Source organism: Pinus tabuliformis, chromosome 5_2 (assembly GCF_031772625.1).
Source record: "Pinus tabuliformis cultivar Carrire ecotype Pingquan chromosome 5_2, CPIR1, whole genome shotgun sequence".
Classification (NCBI taxonomy): Eukaryota; Viridiplantae; Streptophyta; class Pinopsida; order Pinales; family Pinaceae; genus Pinus; species Pinus tabuliformis.
In genome coordinates this window covers 172509358-172534576 of record NC_142306.1, presented here as the reverse complement: position 1 = coordinate 172534576, position 25219 = coordinate 172509358, and the positions used below count along the sequence as shown (strand labels likewise).

Genomic DNA, 25219 nt, shown 5'->3' with positions numbered 1-25219 from the left:
TCACTTCGTCTTCTATTGTATTCAAATATTTACATTATCACGTTCATATGCCCAAGTATGTCACATGCACACTAACAGTGGTAGGTATCCAGCAAGAGATCATTATTGCACACTTACTCGATGGATATTTTGTGTGACATGGAGTCATATTATGTAACCTCACTATATTAACCAAAATAGAGCAAATACAATTTTTTTTATATATACGCCATTCACATAGTTGTGATATTCTAAAAATTAAATTAATTATCCTCATAATATGATGGTTCTCAACAAATGAACTGGCATCATTATACCCCTTTCTTATTTTTCATTATTCACATATTCATAAAATATAACCAAGCACTATTTCAGTGAGGGCAACTTCCTTCTTATGCTATTTTCACAATTGTCACATCACTATCCATTTTGTTAAAGTGGACCCAACTAAGCCCCCTTGGCAAATATGTTATCCTCATCCACTCTCTAATGATATTTATTGCATGCACATAATTTCATCAGGGTTTTCTTCTAGTTGGGTTTTATTCAACTCTTCTTCATGAGCTTCTTTTCTTTTCTTTCCCACACCCAACAAACCCAACCAAGACCAAACTACAAAAGGGACGAAGAGGAAAATAACAACAATACATGATAGACAACACAAAGCATGGCCATGCTCAAAGTCAACAAAACAAAAACATGTAGCCAATGACACACAAAGAATTGAAAAACATCTCGATTCACAACACATCCAAAATTCTATCTTTACTCAATGCACACCCAAAAAAATTAATTATAGTCTTCCTCAAGGTTAACAACAACTTAAAGATCCCAACAAATCTTTCCACATAGTTCAAGAGGACTTTTCATTATTTTAGAGAGCTTGTGGGGATGCTCCCTCATCTCTCTTCCTCTTTGAGTTACTTCCTTTAGTATTGTTGGTTATTGGTTCATGTGTTTGGAGTTTACATGAACTATTCTTCTTTTATTGTTTGTTAGGGCACTCACGAATCAGGTGTTCTTCTTCACATCCCAACATGTCAATGGTTTTCTCTTCTTCCCAACCTTATGAGGTTTCTCTCTAATGTTGTCATCATGACACTCTTCCATATCTCTAGAGGTTTATGCATGTTGCAACAACCCACGCATGTATGACAAATGTTGTAGAAACATTGTGTTTAGTTTTTCCTATTCTTCTTGTTTTCTGACAAGTATTTTGTTCTCTACTTTGCAACTCCTTAACTCAACTCGCAAACTCCCGAGGGTATCCATTCCATTAAGGAAAATTTCCTCTTCTTGTTTAGGATGGACTTTGTCCATATTTTGTTGTGGCATACTGATGTCCATTCCTCTATTTCTCACTACAATTGTGTCTTCTTATGTGATGTCACACACATATAGTTGTTAGTCACATCAAACAAAAACATATCAACTCGTTACCTTGTCATGCCAACACTAACCATGTTGGTTCAAGGCATGTTGACTTGATGTTATTCACACATCTAAAACCCATGTTAGTTACATAAATGAAAGACATGTAAGCATTCTATCAAGGTTAGCAATCCCATTAGTTGTAAATCCAAGGAAAATTAACATATGCAATAATTAGACTATTGTATTAAATTTGCACATAAGCCTCTTTAGGTCTAGTGCTAAACCTAAGCCCCAACAATACCACTTTGTATAATAGCTTATAACATTATCTTTTAAGGCACCCATGCCTTTCCTTGTATGTTAATCACTTTCGTAGTGTGCTTTGGTCTTTCGTTGTGCATGGTCTATGTTTAACGACCCATTATTTTTCAATGGCTCGATTGTGGGCGTGAATGATCTACAATCTAGTGGAATCATGGAGCCTCCTATGACTGTTGTAGGCCATTGTTCATGCTCAATCACCTTCGAGTTGTGTGATCACAAGGTCCACAAGAACGTTGACTCATGGGGTCCGAAGACTTGTCGAGGTTTAACACTCAAGGGGGGGTGGGGTGGGGGGGGCACGAAGGAAACCACCACCAAAATTGGTAGAATAAATGGACAACCTTGATTTATCGTGGGCCCCCCTCTCCCATTCCCACTTACCACTATGGCACCCTCCATAAATCACTTTGGTTTAATTCAAAATCCTGTGTTGGGGGAGGAACGCCGAGATGGGTTAATCTACGTCCTAGTTCCAGGAAATGGAATGTTAAACTCAAGTCCTGGGACTCGCCTCCCTGATAACACACCTTTGTCTTTATCCTTAAAGGCCTATTGTTAAACCTTTGCTTTATATGGTGTATTTTTGGCCCTCTAAGGCCAACGTTTGAACCAACACTTTGATACCACATTGTAACACTCAATCCCACCCCCTTATCCTGTCTCTAGTTGTGGGAGGCCTTACATACGATTTTAACCTGATATTCAAGGTCTATTATGAAGACGGGGTCACAAAAATCATCATTTTACAACTTATTCACATCTCAATGAAATTGCCACGATCACATTCAACTCATTGAGAGATTTTCGACAATGTACATTTTATTTCAATCCAACTCTTTGATTGGAAGTTATGCCTTCCTCAAGTTTATCCAATTATATTAGGCCACGCCAACATTAATCTGCCATATCAGCAAGACATGGATCCATTTTGTCGAAGCACTGCCATGTGACATCCACTTGCGGCCTGTGTGGCATCGCCACATCAATTTAATTTGTGTCCACATCATCAATGGGATTCTACATGGCATCCACGTGGTCCCTGTCACATCCCCATGGCACTACCACAGCTCAAGCAGGGGCCCTACCTAGGGCTTCCCCATCATGTTTTATAACGATTTCATGTTATATTCAGTTTCAAAGCAATCTAGGGTGTCGCACAATTGTCCATTGTTGACATTCCCCGAATCCCCATACTTATGGATTTACTTAACTTCATCACGTGATATCAAACTTACCGGACAGTTGGGCCTCCATAAGGGTGTGCACCACTTTCCACCTCTGGATTCTAGACCCCCCAGATCTTATGTGTACTTATTAGAAATCTTACCCCAGTTTTATGTAGGACTTCTCATGTGTGCACAAACTCATCCACATTTAGATTCCCCATATCCCATATACACTTTTAACTTCTAGAGAAAATTCAAGCTTTATTGAAATCTAACCCATCACATGGCATCCAGGCCATGGCATATTCGAGCCTCCAAAGAGGTGTGCCCCATTGACATGCACATATTCCCAAATCTCCAACTTCTCTAAAATTTAATTCAACCTCGGATGCATCCAAGCCTTCACATTTATTCTTTCCTTGTTCACCACCGGAGTCCTTGGATCTAGATGTGACAACACCTTGATGGGGTATTTGATCTAGATGAGATCCACTCCTCATCCAAAAGAAACACCCCATTATGGGCCCACCTATGATATCCAATTAAGAATTGTGGTTGTCACAAAACTTGGTACAAACTAAATCTAGACCATTTCTGATGAGTACATGCCTTACGCAAACCAGAGAATCATTACATCACTCTTAAACCAAGTAACCATCAACATTAGCTGAATCCTTATCTAACACACAACACATAAGTTACCTACTTATCATATGAGATAATATACAATATCAAGTATGGTAATGAGCCATTCAATGCAAAAATATGTCAGACAACTGAAAACACTTGTAATATCAGATTAATTGAGAGACCTCATGCAACTAGTCATGTAAGTATAAGTAACCCATGTCATAACAAGGAACTTCCCAAATTTATAAATAAATGAATTAATTGAAACTTATGAGATGACATGTTATATGAGTAAATTTTAGATAATCAGTCACAATCATGCAAATGATCCCGTGATTCGTGAAGATGGCAACTAATACACCATTCAAACATTCATTACCATACTAGACAAGTAATATAGCTATTCAACCATGACTATACTATGATTCACACATTCATTCATGAATCATACAAAACCATATATGAACCAATCAACATAATAGAACAATCAACATCCATAAATTAATATACATCAACTTTTATACTTCTCTAAGTGATCTAGATTAGTTGGAAACTAAGGGAGGGACTTCCACTCTCTACCCAACCATCGGCCAACTACACTACAATCTTTCTTGTAGTTGACCACCCTCGAGCCAGATCCAAAGTCAGACGAAATACCTGCACAAGGAAAAACCACACTGATGGCTAGACCCAACATTCCGAGGATGGAATCCACTATCCAATGGTTCACCAACAAAAACAAGGATTTTTTGGTTTCAAACACAGTCACAGTAAGAATCACTAAATGTCACTGGTTACAGGGTTACAAAACACCAACTTAAGGTCAATTCTAGGGTTACCTAATCGTTCATGTGAAACTCCCCCGTTGCACCCAACCAAGAATTAGTCTCAAAGCTTTTGTACTTTTATGTCCATTCCTCTGCATTTCGACGTGTTCAAAGAAAGAGAAAGAAACATTGTCATCTCAGGACCAACTTTGAGGGTCACAATGAAATGTGGGTACATCAACGTAAGCCAAAGAGAGTGGGTCTCAGTGCCCTCTATTATGTGCATATATGTATATTTCTTCTACGTCCCGGTGTGTTATGAGAGAGCACTGACTTGGCTCTTCCACACTGTCTCCTCGATTTGCGAAGGGGAATGGGCACTACTTGCCCTTCCATTGGCTTACTCTAATATCTTAATGGCTCTCATTAAACTCTACCAACTTTAGTTTAGACCTAATCACGTCATAACGAAATCTTGTTAAGTAATGCCTTCCCAATTTTGCAAACAACTACGACATTAAATTTGGTTGGGTATGGGTCATGGCTATCAAAATACACAAGCAAGCTTCCCTTTGACTAAGGATCTATAAGGTTTTCCCTTCCTCAGTTATGTTAATTAATTAATTTTAATTGATGATTTTTAGATGTTTAATTAGAGTTCCATTCAATCGTGGTTCTCCACGTTGGTGTTATAGTCACAATTATCATTACAAGAGCAAGGGTAGGACACAAGGATGTCACATTTTCTCTTTTTGACCAAACCATGAAGAAGATAAAGATTATCTTATTGCATTGCTTAATAGTGATAAAAGACACTATAGTAGTTGGTGCTACCTCTGTTATCTCATAAAGATGATCTCCTAGGTTGATAATAACAATATAGGGTCTAGATTGGTAAATAACATGATACTTCCACATATATGACTGACCTTTGTTTGTAAAGTGTCATGGATATTCCACTGCACATTTGCTGTAATAGATCTTGAATGTCATTGCAATATATTATGAAACCATCCTGTATTATGCAGTGCTTACGTATAATTTAGATGTAATATTATAAGAATAACATTAAAAGCATTGAAATGAACTGATAATATAAAAGAGAAGCCATGACAATAAACAAAGCACAACATGAACATAATGGACACAAGATTTACCTTGGGAAACCCAGTATGGAAAAACCTTTCATGAAGATGAGGGTTGTGGCTTATTCTTTACTTCTCAAGTTTAAAATTGAGATACAAAGAAATATGGAACCAATATGGAGTTAAAATAAACACCATGGCCTAAATGACTATTGCAGGGTCTTTGATTGCTTATGCTACACTGAAAATCTCCCACTCCTTTGTTTCAATCACACATGCAATAATAAATTAATTCAATAGATTCAAACCCCTTCCTTTCATTACTTGCAATGTTTAAGATATACCAATAGTTGTCTAAGTTTGGGGTTAGGATTTTACATGCCCCAACTCCATATTAGGGTTAGTGTTTTGGATCATATGGAATATTCTTGAAAGTTTACATGTGATTAGTTCCACATGTGTATGCGATGAGCATTGATGTGGTATTCACTTAGTACCATCATGGTCAAAGTAAAGGTCAATTGGTGAGAGGTATAACTTCCTCATATGAACTTTGATTAGGGTTTTTGTTTAAATGTTAGAAAGCTATCTAACAAGTAGAACAATGTCAAAGGGACATATACTCTATCTATAAAGTTTTAATCTTTGAAACAACCATTTGAAGCCTAAAACAAGCTCCAAATGTTCCAATACCCAAATCGAAAAGATATGATTTCCCTCTAAATTGAACCCTACAAGTCCAGAGCTCCATTTTTCCATTCCATAATGTACAAAACACTTAACAAATTATATAATTAATCCTTTTAGATCGGTTCGAAAAAGGACATCACAAAATTTAAATGGGGTGATGTACACAATGCCTCATCTTTAAATGGCTCTTTGCTACACTGTAGGCAACATTGTCAACTAACTTGGATGTTGTGTCTCTATCTTAGCCATCTAATGGTGTATGGTTGGAGGTGCAACATTGTTGGCAACTTTATCTCCTTTGCGACCTTTGTTGAGACAAGGTTCTTCTTGATGTCTTTGTCAAGAACAAAATGCGAATGTTTCCCCTCTGCACACATTTACGAGTGGAAGAGGTGCTTACCTCACTCAAGCTCCATAGTTGGACATATTTTGTGGTGATGGTAACACTAGATTTGGCATCAATGATTTATTTTCCTTATCCATGGAATCTTGTGATGTTAAGAATGATAATATTTTGAGGATTCTAGTTCATTTAATAATGATTGTTTCTTGTTTGATGTTCATCATCACTGTGTTAAGGATTTTTGTGGTGCTCATGCCACTTTCTATTTCCTTCTTCAATTTCTCGTTCTTCTTCTTTAGATGTGACTTTGACTAGACATCTTGAAGTTGGTTTACTTTACCATGCCATTTTTTATGAGAGTTACACTTGCATTTACCTTTCTTGTGTTGTCATTAACCCCCCACCCAAAAAAACTCTTTTATATCCTTATGTTGAAATTGTTGCTCATTTTCAACAACACAATGATAAGTGGCTCCCATCAAAGAGATGTTTAAAAACTCCATTTATATTTGAATGTATTTGTGTAGGACATTGCGACATTTTAAAACGACGTGTCATTCAAGGTCTTGCATACCCAATGTTGTACATAAGGTAGGGATGCATTGCTTTACTCCAACGCAAATGGGTTTCTACCTTGGTGCAAGGTTGTCCATTCGATGCACACATCTTCATATTTCCAATAAGCAATACTCTTCCTTGAGGGCATTAATGAAATTCCCACAAATGGGTTTTGTTAGATGCATCTTATAATCATCTCTAGCATGTTGCACAATGTGTATCCTACCAACCGTTGACACGGGGAAGGATCTTTAAGAGCGTGAAAGTAGTATTCTATTTGTTGGAAAAGTCATGAATAGAAAAATAACCTCTAATAGATTTAACCATCTTTCTAAAACATTTTCATATATATTGCATTTAACAGAGGGATATCAAAATCAACCCATAAATTAAAGGATGCCATTCCTACGAATGAGTTTTGTTAGATGCATCTTATAATCATCTCTGGCATGTTGCACAATGTGTATCCTACCAACCGTTGACACAGGGAAGGATCTTTAAGAGCGTGAAAGTAGTATTCTATTTGTTGGAAAAGTCACGAATAGAAAAATAACCTCTAATAGATTTAATTATCTTTCTAAAACATTTTCATATATATTGCCTTTAACAGAGGGATATCAAAATCAGCCCATAAATTAAAGGATGCCATTCCTACGAAATCACTGTTTGTTGATGTTTCCTTCATTATTGTTGTGTCGTCGAAGGACTTGGGTGCAATGGTCCATTGTCTCGTGCCTTTATCACTCCAAGGCTACTAAGGGAAACAACTAGATAAAATATTTTGCACTATCATCTTTCTTTACTTCATTCACTGGGGGAAACCAATTGAGTTAGTGAGGAAATTCATCCCCATACTTAATAACTTTGAGGCATAATTCCTTGCACCCTAACCTTGTCGAGGACATGTAAAACAAACAAATAACAAGACTATTTCTCCAATATCACTTATCTAGATTGGAGTGAAAACAAAATGAATATAATAAATCAGGGTATTATGATGAAATGAAGATTCTATTTATAAATCAAATAATGACAACATTGCATTATACATAGCAATACAAAATTGCTAAAAGGGTGGTAACTATATTTGAGAAGAGATATAATAATAACACTAATTTACAAAGCAAAATCCTTAAAATGCAAAAACAAATAACACTAATTTACAAAGCAAAATCCCTAAAATGCAAAAACAAATAACACTAATTTACAAAGCAAAATCCCTAAAATGCAAAAACCCCATCCATAACTTGATTAACATTGAGTAGAAACACTAAGTTGAAGGAATTTAAGCTATCAAAAAATAAAAACAACACTTTCAAACTCTTATCTTTTTGCTAAGGCTTTATTTTAGGTCTTCTCCAACTTGCTAAAAAGAACATTTGCTCATTACATCTATTCCCTAAATGTTGTGCACACCTGCATTAAAAAAGGTATGGAAAAGCCTAAAAAAAATATTGGAGAAAATCATAAAAACATTGTTAATATCAAGTAGGTTTTTGAGGCTACACTACAAAAGCCCATGGACCATCAAATTGTATTTTAAACTCAGATCGTTGCAAAGTAAAACGGCGATAGTAAAGTGTGGACAACAGTAATTAAAACAAAACGATAATATAAGGTGACGCGAAGGAGGGGGGAGAGAACCCTGAGATCTCTCACATAAAACTGACAGCGATACGCGGTAAGAAAGCAAGTTCGCGGGTTCAAAAAAGTGCTGGTCTTTTTGAAGGGTGCCTAGGGTTTTCAAACATGGGCGAGGGAAATGGCTATGCAACACAGTTGACAGCTGCAAAGCGAAAGGAAGCTCTTATATTGGTCCTATGCAAGTTTCTCTCAATTAGTCCAGTGAGTATATTCAACACTTCTCAGTTTTTTGCAGAACTTCCACGATTTGATCGCTGAAACCACATAAAATCCTTTCATAGCAGCTTTGTCAACGGGATTCCAATTACCCCTGAAACCTACTTGAAATTCTTCACAACTTTATATTTTTCTGAAAAGCTAGCAGGAAGGTATCACAACTGGCCCGAAGAGGTTGGGCACCACAAGTAGCTCATTTGCATATTCGAAATTATCACCCAGGGTTGAACCAATGATCACAATCAGTAATGACTTTTGTTTGGCTACGCTGCTGCGACAGTTTTACCATTCCATCAAATTCACCTAATACTTGCATTTTGGCCCCAACAGTTTATTTGTCTCTCCGGGGAATCGAAGATGGGTGGTTGGCCTGGTATGCCACCATATTCATCGTTGAACCATATCCCACTGCCTGTTCTTGACAACTAGTGCTATAGCAACCAACAAGCCCACTATGCGACAATGTGCCTAAATTTATGTAGTGCTTTCAATTTTTCGTTTGATGCTTCTGCTAGACATGCAATTCAATTTCATTACTCTGAAATCAATGGGAAATGCTGTATTGAGTCAACTAGTAAGACCATCAAGTGCTGTTTGTAGAAACTAGTACTTCTGTCCGCAATGAAGACTATGCAAATCCCGTCTGCATGAATTCTTCGAACTCGACCAAAGTTGAATTATATCACAAGAGAAACATAACTCTGAATCTCAAGAATGCTTGCAGGGGAGTCTTCAGTTTGTATATTACTAGTTTTTTAGGGTTATAGCTATGGTAGATGATCAACACTGCTTTGAAGCTTTTGCTGTAACCAATACAACTTGAACCTGACTCATGTAGAAATCCAATGAGTATGTCCACTCTAGCCATCTAAGATAAAGGCGAGCTGCTACAGCTGGTAGTCACCTCTAGTTCACGCCCACCACTAGTTCATTTTATTGAATAAGAGAACGTGCCTATGTCAATCTATATTTGATTAAGTCTTAAGATCCTCAAAACAATTAAAATGCCAAATTTACATGGTCCTCTTCGATCCCCTTTCAATGATTCGTGCTTATTAAGACTGTATTGTTTATATTCTTAGAGACATATTAATATTCCTGTGCCATTTTCCTTGGTATACCAGACATAGTAGACGTGCAACTAACCAAAAATTACATGATTTTGGTCAAAGCATTTCTGCCAGGTTTTAAATGAATAAAAAAATATTTTTTGGCAGCCCTAGGCTCCCAGGTTTTGTAATGCATGATCAAACATTGAAAGTTGAAATAAAACAACGAAGTTTGAACTATTGAAAGTTGAAATAATGTTGCAAAATCTAAATTGAATGTGTTTAAATTTGAACTTTTGATGGCACGTAAGTCTGTTACAACTGAAATTTGATTTATGACGAGTGTTCACTGTCAGTCTAATCTATCTGCATAAATTAAGACATGGTATTCATATCAATCCGGGTAATCGTAGACTTAGAAACACACTACAATAGGTAAGGAATTCAGACTAGATTGATTGGCACTTGTGAAAATGAAATACTAGATAATGAATAAGTGAAAACTGAGTGCTAGTTAATTACTTAAGATCTAAAACGTCAGATTTAAAAGAATCAAAGGAACAAGCTCAGAAAGCATGAGACAAAACTTAAATAATCAAACCAATTCAAGCACACTTGTTGGAAAATGAAACACACATATACCCAAAACCAGTTGAATGACTAGGCATGCATTGGTGTCCTAGATGTTGCAACCTTCTTGGTTTCCCAAGGCTACAACGGTTGACTTTTGATCTTTTAAACTGTCAGGTACTGTTTTGAGAGTATCACACTAAAAGCAAATATTTTGATGAAGAAATTGACATGAAATGAAAGCAATGATAGAATAAGTCCAGTCTGAGGGACTTGCATCCAGTAAGGCCTTTCCAAAATAAAGATATTTGGGTGGTCACTCTTAGTCTTTTACACCATCCAACAGTAGGCTTGTTTTTCCAATCATTGTCTAATCCATGAAAACATGATCTGATTTACAAAAGCATGAACCAAGATGTTCTTGAGACAATACTAGTTTGATGAATTAAGAATGCATCAGAGCCTTTTCCCTTTAGAAGGATGAAGAGGTGGTCTCCTAATCTTTTACTGAACTCATCAATAAGTTGACCTTATGCGCATCAACTAGTCTGTGATATTGTTGTGATGAACATCAAATAAAACAAGTATGATCAGTGAACAGAATAAGGATGGACAGCAAAATGAAACAAGTATGGACAGTCAACAGAATAAGCATAGACAACAAGCTTTATTAACTAGTTATGGACAATTATGAGCATATCAAGATAAAACTATGAGTATATACAAGATAACTGAAAAGTACATAAAAAGAAAAGTATGCCAGCATCAAAATAACAAGAAAATATTGTTAAATGGAGTTAGAGGAGGAAGGGTTCAGCTAAATTTAGCAGGTGCACTAAATTTGGCAGAGGGACCCACAAATAGGACCAAGTTGCAGATTTACTTTTATTATTATTATTATTATTGACTATAGGAAAATTTAAATTTTCCTATAGTCAATAATAAGTATGGACAGCGAAATGAAACAAGTATGGACAACAAAATGAAACACGTATGGACAGTCAACAAAATAAGCATGGACAACAAGCTTTATAAACTAGTTATGAACAAATATGAGCATATCAAGATAGAACTATGAGTACATACAAGATAACTGAAAAAGTACATAAAAAGGAAAGTATGCCAGCATCAAAATAACATGAAAATATTGTTAAATGGAGTTAGATGAGAAAGGGTTTAGCTAAATTTAGGAGGTGCACTAAATGTGGCATGGGGATCTACAAGTGGGAGCAAGGCACGAATTTACTTTTTTTATTATGCCTTGACTTGGGAAAATTTAAATTTTCCTATAGTAAAGAATTGGAGTGATATCAGCAGTCCAGGGAGACTTAATCTCAACCCTTCGTGGGACTGGTGGGCCCAGGTCGATTTCTAAGAGGGAAAAAGGGCGCAGACTTGGTCATTATGCACTAGAGAGCTTGGTGTTCTGCTCAACAAAAGAGAAGGGTGTTTTGTTCAGAGCCTAGGGCTTTGGATCAATGCATATAGAAGGAGAAAGAGAGGTTGATTAAGCTTCAAATCACTTCCAACCAGGGGACGCATTCAACTGCGCAGAAGGGTCGTACAGGCCTGTACGAGTTTGTATAGTCTGAGGAAGGGAGGCTGAGTTGGTGAGAAGTGCACAGATCACTTGCGCAGAGGATTTCCCTCACATTTGTAATCATTTTTTTGAAGATTTGTTGAGCATAATAAGAAGAACACCAAGTTTGCAGGTTTTCCCCAATTGGGGTTTCTTGGGTAAATTTGTTGTGTATGGTTTTATGGTGTGTTTGTCTTCATTTGTTCCTTATTTCCATTGCATGCTAGTTAGTAAACTCAGTATATTTGTGGGTTAAAGTTAAAGTTCAATTTTCAGCTCTTTGCTTATTATAATTCACATATTAGATTGCTTAGTTTTAAGAAAACAAACATGGTATCAAAGCCACGTCTTTGAGTGAAGACCAACACCCTTGTTTTGACCCCAGGAATAGGTTTAAGGCATAGAGGAGGGGTCCAATACAGTTGAAGGTTTGTGCTAGGGTTTCTAGTAGTGCGACCTAGGGTTTTGACCCACAAAGCATAATTTTTTACCAGTGAGATTGGCGTGCCAAGGTTTCAGAGCACAGTTTGGAGGGAGCAACAAATTTCTGCTCATGGAAGGAGAGGATTACTGTGGTGCTAGAGGAGCAGGGTGTGAAGGAGTTTGTGGAGAATCCACTAGCCACACCAACTAACCCCTAACAGTTGGCTTCACATAACAAAAATGATGCTAGAGCAAGGAGGATTTTCTTGAAGGAGTCAAATACTACACTGTACGTTCTGACAATAAGACTGCGAAAGAATTGTGGAGAACCATTTTGAACCTATACCAGGGCTCAAGTGAGCTCATAAAACTCGTGCTCAAGGACAAACTCAGAAATATCCAGATGGGCAAATCTAAGCTCATAATCTCTTATCTCGCTAGGTTCACCTGGGTGAAGGATGAGTTGGTCTGTGTGGGGGAGACAATACCTTGTTGAGAAGTGTAGCTTGTGAGGTACTCCCATAGCCCCTGGGGTACTGGATTTTGTGGAGTTGACCCACGAAAAAGATGTTTTGCAAGCAATGTACCTAAGTAGTGGGCTAAAGACCCAAGAGAAATTCATTGTTTATTCTATTGTTTGCAAGAGGGGCACCTTTGATGGACTAAAGGGCACCTAAGGCTACAATGGAGAGGGCTTATGTCAATGAAAATGATTTTATTTCTTATGTTAATTTTGTTTGAGCATGTAGGCTCAGGTCGGCTTGGGTGAAGGACATGGCCATTGGTGGCAAAGTCACTACACTAAGAACGCCATAAATATGAATGAAGTTGAGCTCATTGACACACATCATTACAACTCATCTTGTGTGAAGACAAAGCCTAAGAGAAGGACGCAAACCCTCAAGAAGGATGAGCTGGAGCAGAAGGACGAGTTTCTTTCTTATGTTATGATCTGATCTAAGGTTTGGAGGGTTGGAGGTGTTGGTTTTTGTTATGGTTCTCGGCATATGGGCTTTGAATTATCTCTGTGAAAAGGCCGAGCCAAATTTCTGTGTCTAGAAGAGGGTTGAGACCCTTTTTACTGCTGAATAGAGAGGCCATGAGGCTTGTGGTGTAGCTGGAGTGAGGGCCGAGCTCCCTCAAGGTCGTGCGCAGGAATTTAAGGGCTGAAATATGTTGAGACCACAAATATTTGAGGTTTGAAGTGGCCGTAGGTTAGGGCAGATTTTGAGGTAGCTGTAGGAATCTTAATAGGGCCGAGAAGCCTCTGAAATTGTGTGCACAGGGCTGAGAATCTTGAAGACTGAGCAAAGGCGTTGAACAAGTATGTGGCATTGTTTTCTATGAAGATGATTGCAAAGTTTATATGGTGAGAGTCTATCCTTAAATGGGGGATATGACAGTTTGTCACAAGGGCTGATATACAGTGGTTTGAGGTTTGTCAAACACTGTGACAAGCTAAGGTAGAAAGGCTGCGTTGTACAATGAATTCAAGGGTAATTTCATAGTGTGAGTAGACCTTGTTTGAAGCCTAATGTATAGTGATATTGGAGCAACTTATTCATTGTTAGAAGGTTGAGTTGTTGAGTTGATTGTGCAAGTGAATTTGAAGGTGCAGACATCCTTTTGAGCAACTGAGTGCACAACTATTTGAGTAGTATCTTTGCGAGATAGGTGGCAAAGGACCTACCGGGTGTTCAAGACAAGTAGGCTGAAAGGGTTGTGGTCAAGCGCTTCCTCACCAAGTAAATCAAGTTTGTTCTTGTTCTTGGGTAGATTGAGGATCATAAGTTGTTGACCTCAAGCCCTAGTTTTCCTTGTATCAAGGCTAATTGTCAGGGCCATGATCCCTGGTACGAGAGATTGGTGATTGTTGTATTAAAGTTGTAATATAAACAAGTTTTGGGTTTGTAAATCCTTGTGTACTTCATTGATTCACTGCTATACATTTCTGCTGTGGAAAGTGCTTGGAGTTGCGGTATTTCAGTGTGCTTGTGATCCTATTTTAGACATAGACCTGATTCTGAAGTGCAGTAGAGTTTGAGCCAGAGAGGGACGCAGTGTCAGTGAGGGGCAGGGACAATGATCCAGAGGAATATTTCTAGATCCGGAGAGGCATAGCAAGATGCTGAGTTATTCCCAGTGCAGGAACGCGAGTGCAGGAATGCGGAAGTGCAGGAATGCACGAGTGTAGGAACACGCAAGTGCAGGAATGCACAAGTGCAGGAACGCGCGAGTGCAGGAACGCGAGTGCAGGCAACACAAGTGTAGGAAGTGCGAGTTCCGGGGTTGCTTAGGGAATATCTCTGCTAGATTTTCTTGCTGTTTGGATTTCTAGTTGGGCATCCATAGGTGTATTCAGATTTCACTGCTGCATAATAAAATAAAATGCTCACTGTTGCAGCAGTTTTCCCAAGTTGGGTTTTTCCGGGGACTTTTGTCCAAAAATAATTGTGTTATTTTATGTGTGTGTGCTAGCATTTCTTCCAACGTTTATTGTTCCGCAATTTTATTTGTGAAGATTGTAGTGTGATTTATTCAGTGTTTACTGTGGCAAACAGTAAATAAATTGTTAAATTAAATTAACAATTAGGAGAATAATTTCCAGTTGCTGCAATTGGATTCAAGTTTTGGAGTTTTCACAACCTGTATACTTTGTTCTTGAAAGGAGAGTGAGATTTCCAAGTGGACTAGTACTACCTTCACCAATATGCCTTAGGAACCCTCACCCATCATTGTTTGTTCAAGTGTGAGACAGCATTGGATGTGTCTTACAGGATCATAAAGGTCCTTTTGACGCATAGATGTAGGAGACTTTCCTGCTATGCCATCTCTAATTCCTTAGGAGCGTACCTAACAAATGGAGTTGTATTTTAAAATGAAAGCTCTCAGGAGTCACATGACAAATAAATTCTTTAGCAGTTTTGTTTAAATAATTTAATTTTCGAGCTTGGTTAAGATAATGCCGAGAATGCTGTTGTTGGTGCTCAGGTTTCCACAAACAAAGATAGAATTATTTGGACTACATTAGGCTTCCCATTTACATCAATCCAGTTCGTCAGAATCTTTTGTCGTGGCTAAAACCCAATGAATTTTCATATTAATATCGTCTATAAAATGATAATCTTTTCCTTAAAGCCTAAAACATTGTTCCTAGGAAGCAGAGAGTGGTTGCTTTCAGAGAATCTTAGCGTAAATGTTTTGTGCACATATATATCAATATGTGTGTGTGTGCAGTCCTGGGAGCACCCGGCAGTGGGAGTGGGAGGCTCTAGAGTGCTCCCAGGTAACGATGGCCTAAAGGTCTTTGGTTTGAGTTAGATCTTTGGCCCTTCTTATTTTCCTTCTAGACAACTGTTCAAGGGAACTTCATATGTTTTTTTTTTCACCCCTTTTCCTGCAATAAAGGAGTACAAATTCTCATATGAAATTTCCAAGTGAGGTTTCACCCCTGCTGCTGAGGCATAAGTACTCCTTTTCGATCATTCAGTTGTTCAACCTTGAGAGTTCTTGAGTCTGTAAATTGTTAGACTTAAAGGAGGCTCTTGAGAGATATACGGCTTAAAATTCTATGTCTTTCTGGCTCTATGGCAAATGTAATACGATGCCAGAGCTCTTTTTTCTTTCGTAAGACTACTCTAACAACTATTCATTTTCCTGAATTTCAGAATAATGACAACACATGTCATGCTGTTTATATTAGGGGTTGAATGCTAACCATCTGAAGATCGATGCCTGTACTTGCCAATGGGTCTTTTCATTACTTTGCTTTTCTTTTTGTGTTCTTTTCAATTTGAATTTAAGCTTACTTTAAAGCTAATCATTTATTATGATGTATACAGGATACCTTACCAAAAGCACATTTAGAATGTTCAGATCTCAAATCTCTGTGTGTGAACTTGGTACAATCATCAGGGAAACAAAATTTTATCGGCACTTCTTCTGAGGATCGTGAAGAGGTGAGGATGCTTTTATTAATTAGTTAGTAAACTGTAAAATTAGATGACATTTTGGGTACGTTCTAAGGCATTCAATTGTCTTTTGCAGATTCACAAATGGTTAGCATTTTCAGACAGTTTTCATTCTGACACGAATTCTAGTTTGGCCAAACTGAAAATTTTTGATGAGGCTTTAGTGCAAAGGTCAGTTCTGTTGGGCAAGGGATTATATCCTTCTGTAGCTGATGTGGTTGTGTGGGCATCTCTTCATGATTCTGTGGTATGGGCCCTTTCATATTTTGGTCCTTTTTTGTGTCAATTAGAATATTTCTGACCAAATTAATGGCGTATATTATGTAGTGTGGCATTGTTTTTTTTTTTTTCATTGGGATTTAGTTGCATGCGTAGGATTTCATTTCTTGAGTTTCAATTCATTTTTCAAAACCATTTAAAGTCTGAAATTAAGATCAATACAATATGCTCTTGAGAGCTTTTATAAGAAGTGAGAAGCAATTATTCTAAAGGGATATATCTCAAAACTTCTGCTGGGCGTTTTTAGTGATTTCTTTGGATAATCACTCAGCAGTTGAAATTGTTTACCTGGATTATATTTACAGGTTGGACTTGCTGCTTCAGACAGAAAAAATGTTCCAAATCTTATGCGTTGGTTTGACTACATTCAGGTAGAAATGATATCTCATTATTATAAGTTGTATTATTCATGATCATAGATAAACAAATATTTTATATTGTTGTAATACCATTAATTGCATAAATTAGAGTGAAAACTGTGCTGTGGCATTGTTTTCTCATGGTGCAAGGTTTCCCATTTCTATTTGTTTGTTCAATGCTTTTTGTGGTATTACTATTCATTGCTTCACCAGCGCATGTTGGCTAATGCTTGGGTAGGGCTAACTTTTTCTCAATATGGAAAGATATTTGACCTATTTTCCCTTCTAATTGGTCATGGGGTTACCCACTGTCAACGTTGTCTGTAAATCCGCAAGTGAAAGTAACCTCTTTCTTGCTGTAGTTCTATATGCAAAGGTTTGTACATATCTGGAGGGCATGCTATGATGAGGGCCAACCAACAAAAGAGGGTTCATGACTGATACTACAGTCGCACTTACAACAAAAGTAATTGCTCATGATGGAGTCACATCAAGGTGTTTCTTAGCATTTTGTGACATATCAGTTGTATCATCCCCTGCAATAATGTGACACAGACATTCATATACATACATAAACATATGCTTATGTATATGAGTGTGTGATGTGCATACGCTTGGTTATAACTAATAAATCAAATCCTATGATATAATGGGGTTATATCTCTTTTTTTAATCATGCTATTCTATTTAGGGACGACTTATTACAGAATGGAGAACTTTGTTCACCCACCAAGGATAAGATGTAGGTAGAGTCGTTAGAATTTTCCAGCTTAGCTAAATTTTGCAAAGTGAGGCATTTTGGTTGATGACCCTAAAATGTACAAGAATGAAGTTACCCTATGTTGGAGGGTTGAAATTGTCCTGGTCACCACATATTGACATGATATTATGAGTTTTAAGTCTTGATGTGTAAGATGGAACATTCTTACTTAATATCTTGATGCACACCTTGTTTAGGCACAGTGAGAAATAAATAATGTGACACAGACATTCATATACATACATAAACATATACTTATGTATATGAGTGTGTGATGTGCATACACTTGGTTATAACTAATAAATCAAATCCTATGATATAATGGGGTTATATCTCTTTTTTTAATCATGCTATTCTATTTAGGGACGACTTATTACAAAATGGAGAACTCTGTTCACCCACCAAGGATAAGATGTAGGTAGAGTCGTTAGAATTTTCCAGCTTAGCTTAATTTTGCAAAGTGAGGCATTTTGGTTGATGACCCTAAAATGTACAAGAATGAAGTTATCCTATGTTGGAGGGTTGAAATTGTCCTGGTCACCACAAATTGACATGATATTATGAGTTTTAACTTTTAAGTCTTGATGTGTAAGATGGAACATTCTTACTTAATATCTTGATGCACACCTTGTTTAAGCACAGTGAGAAATAAAAATAAAAGTCATCTTATTTTTTTAAAAGTTAGAAATTTATGATTTTATAAGATCAAATATTTTTTGTTTTGTAAACTAGCTAGATATCTAGTCATGTGCACATAAAATGTACAAACTGACTGAGTTAGGCAGTCTGGAGGAGAGCATGCCACCCAGTATTCAAAAGGTATGAGTTTGTTTTTTGTTACCCAGTCTGTGAACAGAGTTTCTGCTCTATATAAAAGTCTGAATATTGGCATTGACCGAGGTCTGAGATCTTTAAATCCTAACATAAGCAAAGTTCCATAATGGATATAATCAAAACAGTTATAAAAAACAAAGGATAATATGTGCACTGGAACACGGTGTGTCTGAGGATCAGCCCTCAGAGTCCACATCAGTTGGGGTTGCTGGAGTGCCTTTCATCTTCCTGGCCTGGCTTTCTTCCTCTGTCTCTGCTGCTGCAGCTTCCTTTGCTTCTGCTGCTTCTTTTTCTTCATCACTTCCATGATCAGAGCCCCAGGTGGCTGTCCCCAAAACATCATACTTAAGATCTATTTGGTCTAGCTTGTGAAGAGCAGGATTCTAATGATTCCTTCTACTCTCAATTCCACATGCAATGAGTTCCTTTACATGCCAGTAGAGATCCTCTGTTTTGGTGTATTTAGATTCCCAACTTTTGGAGAATCCGGTGTCTGGAATAAAATTCCCAATCTCTTCATCTACCACAGATTTGAAATTCTATGTTTGTTCATTAGGACCCTCTTCTTTGTGGCATCAGCTTCTTTTCTCACTGCCTCTGAAAATCTAGTCTGGTAAGAGGCTGCCATGCCTGCTGCTGCTGCTGCTCCTCCTTTTTCTTCATCATTTCCATGATCAGTGCCCCAGGTGACTGTACCAAAAGTCTCACACTTAGATTCCTTTTTGGTTTAACTTTTGAAGAACAACATTCTTGTGTTTCCATCTACTCTCAATTCCACATGCAATGATTTCCTTTACATGCCAGGAGAGATCCACTCATTTGGTGTATTTAGATTCCCTAATTTTGGAGATTCGGTGTCTGGGATAAAAGTCCCAATCTCTTCATCTACCACAGATTGAAATTCCACATTTGTTCATTACGACCCTATTCTTCCCGGTGTCAGCTTTCTTTCTCACTGCCTCTGAAAATCTAGTCTGGTAAGAGGTTGCCATGCCTTCTGTTGCTTTTGTTTTTTCCCCTCCTGGAAGAGGGATCTTCTCCCTTTTGCCTTTTCCCTATACCCTGACATGGCCTGCCTCTATGTTTTGCCTCATAAACCAGCACTGATTTTCTATGGTTCATAGTTCTGTACAGAGCATTAGCGAGTTCACTTGTAAACCACCAACACTCTGGATGAGTGCAGACCATAAACCCTTCTGATTTAACATTCATTCTTCTCATCCTCTTTGCACAGAACTTGTTTTACATATGCTTGCTGACTCACATGGTGAGTAATGGCAATCTTGAGAGACCCCTCTCCATTATTTGCTGGATAGCAAGAGTGCCATCTGGTCAAGCTGCCCGCAGAGGGGCACATTCAAGAATGCCTATTCATCCTGAACTGTGTATCCCCTCTTCTGTTTGATGTCAGTCAGTTCCCTTCAATATTTGCTTGGACATCCTCTAGCGAGGTGGCATCCCTGACCACTTTCGCCCCTAACACCATGAGTTTTAATTATAATAATGTTATGGCACTTTATTGATTTTAAATATTCAGTAGTAAATATTATGGTTTATAACAACAAATACACTTAAAATTCATAGTCAATCAACACAAAATTAAGACGATTATTCTTTATCTGCTCACGCAATATATTTTTTTAGGATTTTATATTCAACTAACAAACAAGTTCCAAAGGCAAGGTTTTTATAAACACAAGATTGATAATGTCTTTGGTTGAATGACATTTCAAACAGAGTATAATGCATGCTTTGTCTTTTATACCAGAGTATAATGCATGCTTTGTGACCATATAAGAGTGATTGCCATTACCTTTAGGATGAAATTCATGTCACAGTAGTTTGAGAAAGGATGTTTAACTCTCAAGTTTGTGACAATCCATTGCATTAATTTGAAAGACAAACAGTTTCATCGTTGAAACACAAGAGGGAACAATATGAGAAGTTTCTTGAAGCTTCATGAATTATTGATGCATTGTAAAAACATCAATCCATCCTAGTTTGACTTTTAGTGCAATTATCTGTTGATAAGATTCTTGAAAGAAGATATGAATCTAAGTAGGTCTTCGGAAAAAATGTACTATAATGACGATTCTTTGGAATGTAAAGAACATATTGTCTTTTTTCAAATTTCAAAACAATGTTGATGTTGATAAATTGTATGTTTAGAGTGATGACACTAATGATTGGGATAAGGTTCAATTATAGGATCTTTTTTCTTGATCTCAATTTTATCACATTCTTATTAACTTTAATTTGTACTGAGAGCTCAGTGAAGTACATAAATTGATTTGTCAACCATTAAGATTTCCTCAAATGGGAAATTTATGTATCTTTTTCTGTCTTAATTCTCTTATTATTCTACAGTTCTTGCAATCTTGCTTCTTTTGTTGTTGCTATTCTGAATCACTTCAAATTACGACATCTTGCTGGATTGGCTCTTGATTCTTAACTCATAATTTTTTATTTTATTTTATTTTGTACATTGTCTATATATATATATTTTATTTCTTTTTGTACTTGTCTATATCTTATACAGATGTAGCTTCTGTGCACGATTTCATGGTAAAATCATATGACACTATCTTACTTTCACTATGCCAAAATGAAAAATATTTCTTTTCAACTCTAATGGAAGGCTACCCAGTGTTTTCATTCATTTCAAGACCCAAAATTATTTAAACTGTGATTGTAAAACATAATTGTCAATTGTCAATTGTTTGTTTCATACAAAATTCCACTTGAATTTATCTTTTTGGTTTTGCTTGGCCAATTGAATATTATTGTAATTGTCAATTTGAAATGGATTTCTTTTTCCTTTGAAAAAAGTTGTATATTTTTATTGATAATCGAAAGGCATACATTTTGCAGATGCTTGTAAATGCCATTAAAAAATATAGAAGCATCAAGGTGTGTTACGGTATAGTTAAAAATCTGAGCCTGAAGGCTTTAAGCGTTCCAAAGAAATAAACACGGAGATGCATACAATATAGCTTGAGCTTCAAGGCTCAAACCATCTCCAAAGACAAGCCAACAGCAAGAATTAGCCCCGAATATAGATTGGCAATTGAAAACCCTAGGTCTAAAACCAATTCAAAGACAAGAAATCCCACATAGGGAAAACCATTGCAGCCCAAACTGTGCATCAACCACCCATGTAAGAGTGAGATACTTAGATGTCATAGAGAAGCTATAGCCTATAACACAAGGGAAAACGAAGCAAGTATTGCCATATCAGGTCTAGCATCTCTATTCTATCCATTGCTGTAAATAAGTTCAAAAATGGAGACAACCCCTAACCTCAAACCATATAGAGACTAGGCTTGAATAGAAGTTACCATTGTCTTAGGAGGCCCTGCTTATTGTAGACCTGGTGCCATGGATGCCAAACCATCGTCTAACATCCATTGAGTCGAATGAAGAGATGTTGACAAATGTCGAGAGAGATGCCACAATACCTAAGTAGTTCCCACGAAATTTTTGCATTGCCATCACCAAAACTCGAATAGAGACAAGAGAGAATGAACATAAACAAAAATCTACTGTGAACTTAAAAGGAGTCCACCGTTCACTCGCATCGCAAATTGGAATGATGACTTGAGCAGCCCTTGAGCCCAAGGAGTAGTCAACTATATAAATGGCCACCACCCATCTGCTAGGGCAACTATATAAATGGCCACTACATAATGCTAATCACTGAGCAATATGCTAGTCCCATTGTACTGTCGAGGTTGCCAATTTTTTGGAAATGTTTTAACTTTCTTTCCTTTTCCTTACTAGAATCCATTTTTTTGGGTAAGAAGTTCTGTCCACATTCCTATATTTAGGTTTTTGGTTGTGTAAGAAGGTAGTGATTATATCCCTTTCAATTTTATTTTCTGAATTCAACTAGTTTTAACTTTTTATTTAATCTATTAGCTTTGTTTACTTTTTGTTTAATTCATCTGTTTACCTTTAATTTACTTTTTATTTGATGTACCTGAAACTTTTTAATTTGGAATGTTGTTCATGTTAATAGATTTTTACGTTAAATTGAAGTAGTGTTACATAATATTCCTGTTAAACTTTTACAACCCTGCTACAGATTAACTGCTTAACAACTTATTACAGAATAGAACCAAAATGAATTTTATCTATCAAAACGACCAATACTCTGGGTTAATTGACAACAATAAACAATTAAAACTAATTCACGTGAAACCAATCACATCAACAAAGTAACACAGATATACCCAAGAAACCTTAGTGTGGGGAAACCTGCAAATGTTGGGCTCTTTTATTCAACGTCAGGATCAAGATTTCATATAACAGTTACACGAATTTGCTACAGTAGTACAAGAATAATTTCAGCCTTAGAACCCTCACTTGACCCTGTTGAACAACCCACACTTGGCCCTCTCGGGCCACACGTGCAACCCAACTGATTTACTTTAGCGTATAAGAGAAAACTCAGCCTTTCGGTCCCTTGAGAAACTCAGCCTCTCTCACGAGCAAACTTGCCCCCTTGCTAATCAATTGGCTCTTGGTGTTGCTATAGCTAGCTCGACCTCACAACTCACTTTCTTTGTCCAAATACTCGCTCTCACTGAGTCTCCAACTCATGCTCATCAAATTGTGTCTTTGCTTCAACCATTAGACTCAATTTGTAACTTTTCTAAGCTAATATCAACGGCCAAAATTAACTTGTCAAGTTAATTGAAGATAAATTACCTATCTTTTGTTAACTTTCTTATCTTTAGCTTTGTTTACTTTAACTGAAGTGCCATTTATACATTTATTTTGCATTACATGCATGCCACATTTAACTCATCCGCGGACAACTCCGCATCTAGCATGCAATCCACATGCTAACTTTGCATGTTGCATGCAATCAACATGCAAACTTCGAATGTTGCATGCAAGCTCCTAAAGAGGCAAATCAATGTCCTTCTAGTTAAGACACAAGGCTAGAAGACCTTCTGCAGCTATAGAAATCAACACTCACACTTAGCAAGGAAAATGCTCTGCACAACACCCAACTTATCCCTGAAGATTACAAACTTGCCATTCATCAAGGCCTTGGTCAAGAGCTATGATACTTGCTCGTTTCTAGGAATGTATTGCAACTATTGCCCCCTTTGCACACAATCTTTGATGAAGTGGTACTTGATCTCAATGCGCTTCAACTCCTCGTGAAACATTGGATTCTCAGAGAGTTTGATGCAACTCTGATTATCACTGAAAATGACAGTTGGATCTAGCTCCTGATAAAAAAACCCAACAAGAAGTTTTCAAAGCTAGATCGCCTCACATGTAGACATACTGGCTGCCATATACTCGACCTTTGTAGAACTCAGTGCAACTGCCTTTTGTTTCCTATTGTACGAAGAGACTGCTCTTGATCCCAAATTGAAACTGCAACCTGTTGTCGCCTAAAATGTACACTTAAATGTGAGAAAAGATTTTAACCCCACAAGGTGTAGTCTTTAAGGCACAACGCTCATAGAAGAGGTTGTCACCTATTCTCAAAACTCTCTATTTAAGATCTCTCCTAGGTAAGCTATGGGGGGTAGTCCTTGAAAATGATTATTAAAGGAAAACTTGTTGAAGATAACAAGTTCTAGGAGATAAAAGGCAAGATAATCACCATTCAATATAACTTGAATATGAATTTAAAGATTAATTAGCAAGTATAAATGTTTATGAGCAATGTAGATATCAAAAGATAGATTCAATTAAATCAATATGACATTCAATGAGATAAAAGATGAGAGACCAATGCCTTTTAAACAATGTTCAAATAAAATTATGATACAAAATAAGAAGATGATCTTTGAAGTTACAAAATTGGCAATGCTACAAGACAAGTTAGTAAATTAAAACTCACAAGATATTAATGTGCAATTTAGAAATATGAGCAATAAATGAAAGTAAACTTGCAAGGTAGATAAAACTTGTACTTTAAAGAGATGCTCAAATAAAATATGACAATAAAAGACAATTGCATGAGCACTAAAATAAATAAGGACAAATAAATGAGATGCTTTCAAGTAAGAAGAAATGGCTCACAATCTAAATGTCACAATAACCAATGCAAATATGAGAGAATGTTATGTGAGTGTGTGAGATCAAGTGGTCTTGGTAAATTTTAATTATATGCCTAATATAAGGTGACACTTCCCCTCAATTTCTCAAAACTTGGTAAGGGCTCTGGTGAACTGCAAGAAGGGTAGGATGAGGAGGCACTTAGTCTGTCATTAACGATACCTGCCTAGGCTCTTTGACAACTCATGTGCCTTCATTCCTACAAGGGCTCGACCACAAGAGAACTGCGAGGTCACATGTTTTAACCTTAGCTCCAAACTCAAATTTATCAAATTGAATGAAAGTTAGGGAAGTTTGTCCTAAAATTTCTATCAACCAAGCTTATGCTTGGAGGTAAATTTTATAAGATGCAAACTAAATCTAAATGCAAATGAGAAATGAAAGTTAATACAATGCTTCAATGGGATACAATTAGAACAAGATGCTTCAAAAAGTGAAATGTCCTAAGATATATCAATATACCAATCCACTTAAGATCAAGATTATTATAAGAACTTTGAGCATAAAATGATGATGAGATTAACTTATAATAATG

General features: G+C 36.9%; 1 protein-coding gene across 2 annotated transcripts in view; it reads left to right on the top strand.

Annotated features, from left to right (window-relative positions):
* Positions 1-8533: 8533 nt before the first annotated feature.
* LOC149158098 (Nucleic acid-binding, OB-fold-like protein) overlaps positions 8534-25219 on the top strand; it is a 181433-nt gene continuing 164747 nt past the window's right edge. The window contains exons 1-4 of one of the 2 annotated variants that reach the window (XM_089436118.1): positions 8534-8761; positions 16240-16356; positions 16445-16615; positions 16953-17018. In XM_089436118.1, the coding sequence (XP_089292244.1) occupies positions 8666-8761; positions 16240-16356; positions 16445-16615; positions 16953-17018 (450 nt within the window). In that variant the 5' untranslated portion in view covers positions 8534-8665. The remainder of the gene's footprint in view (positions 8762-16239; positions 16357-16444; positions 16616-16952; positions 17019-25219) is intronic. The other variant, XM_089436117.1, reaches the window with a different exon arrangement.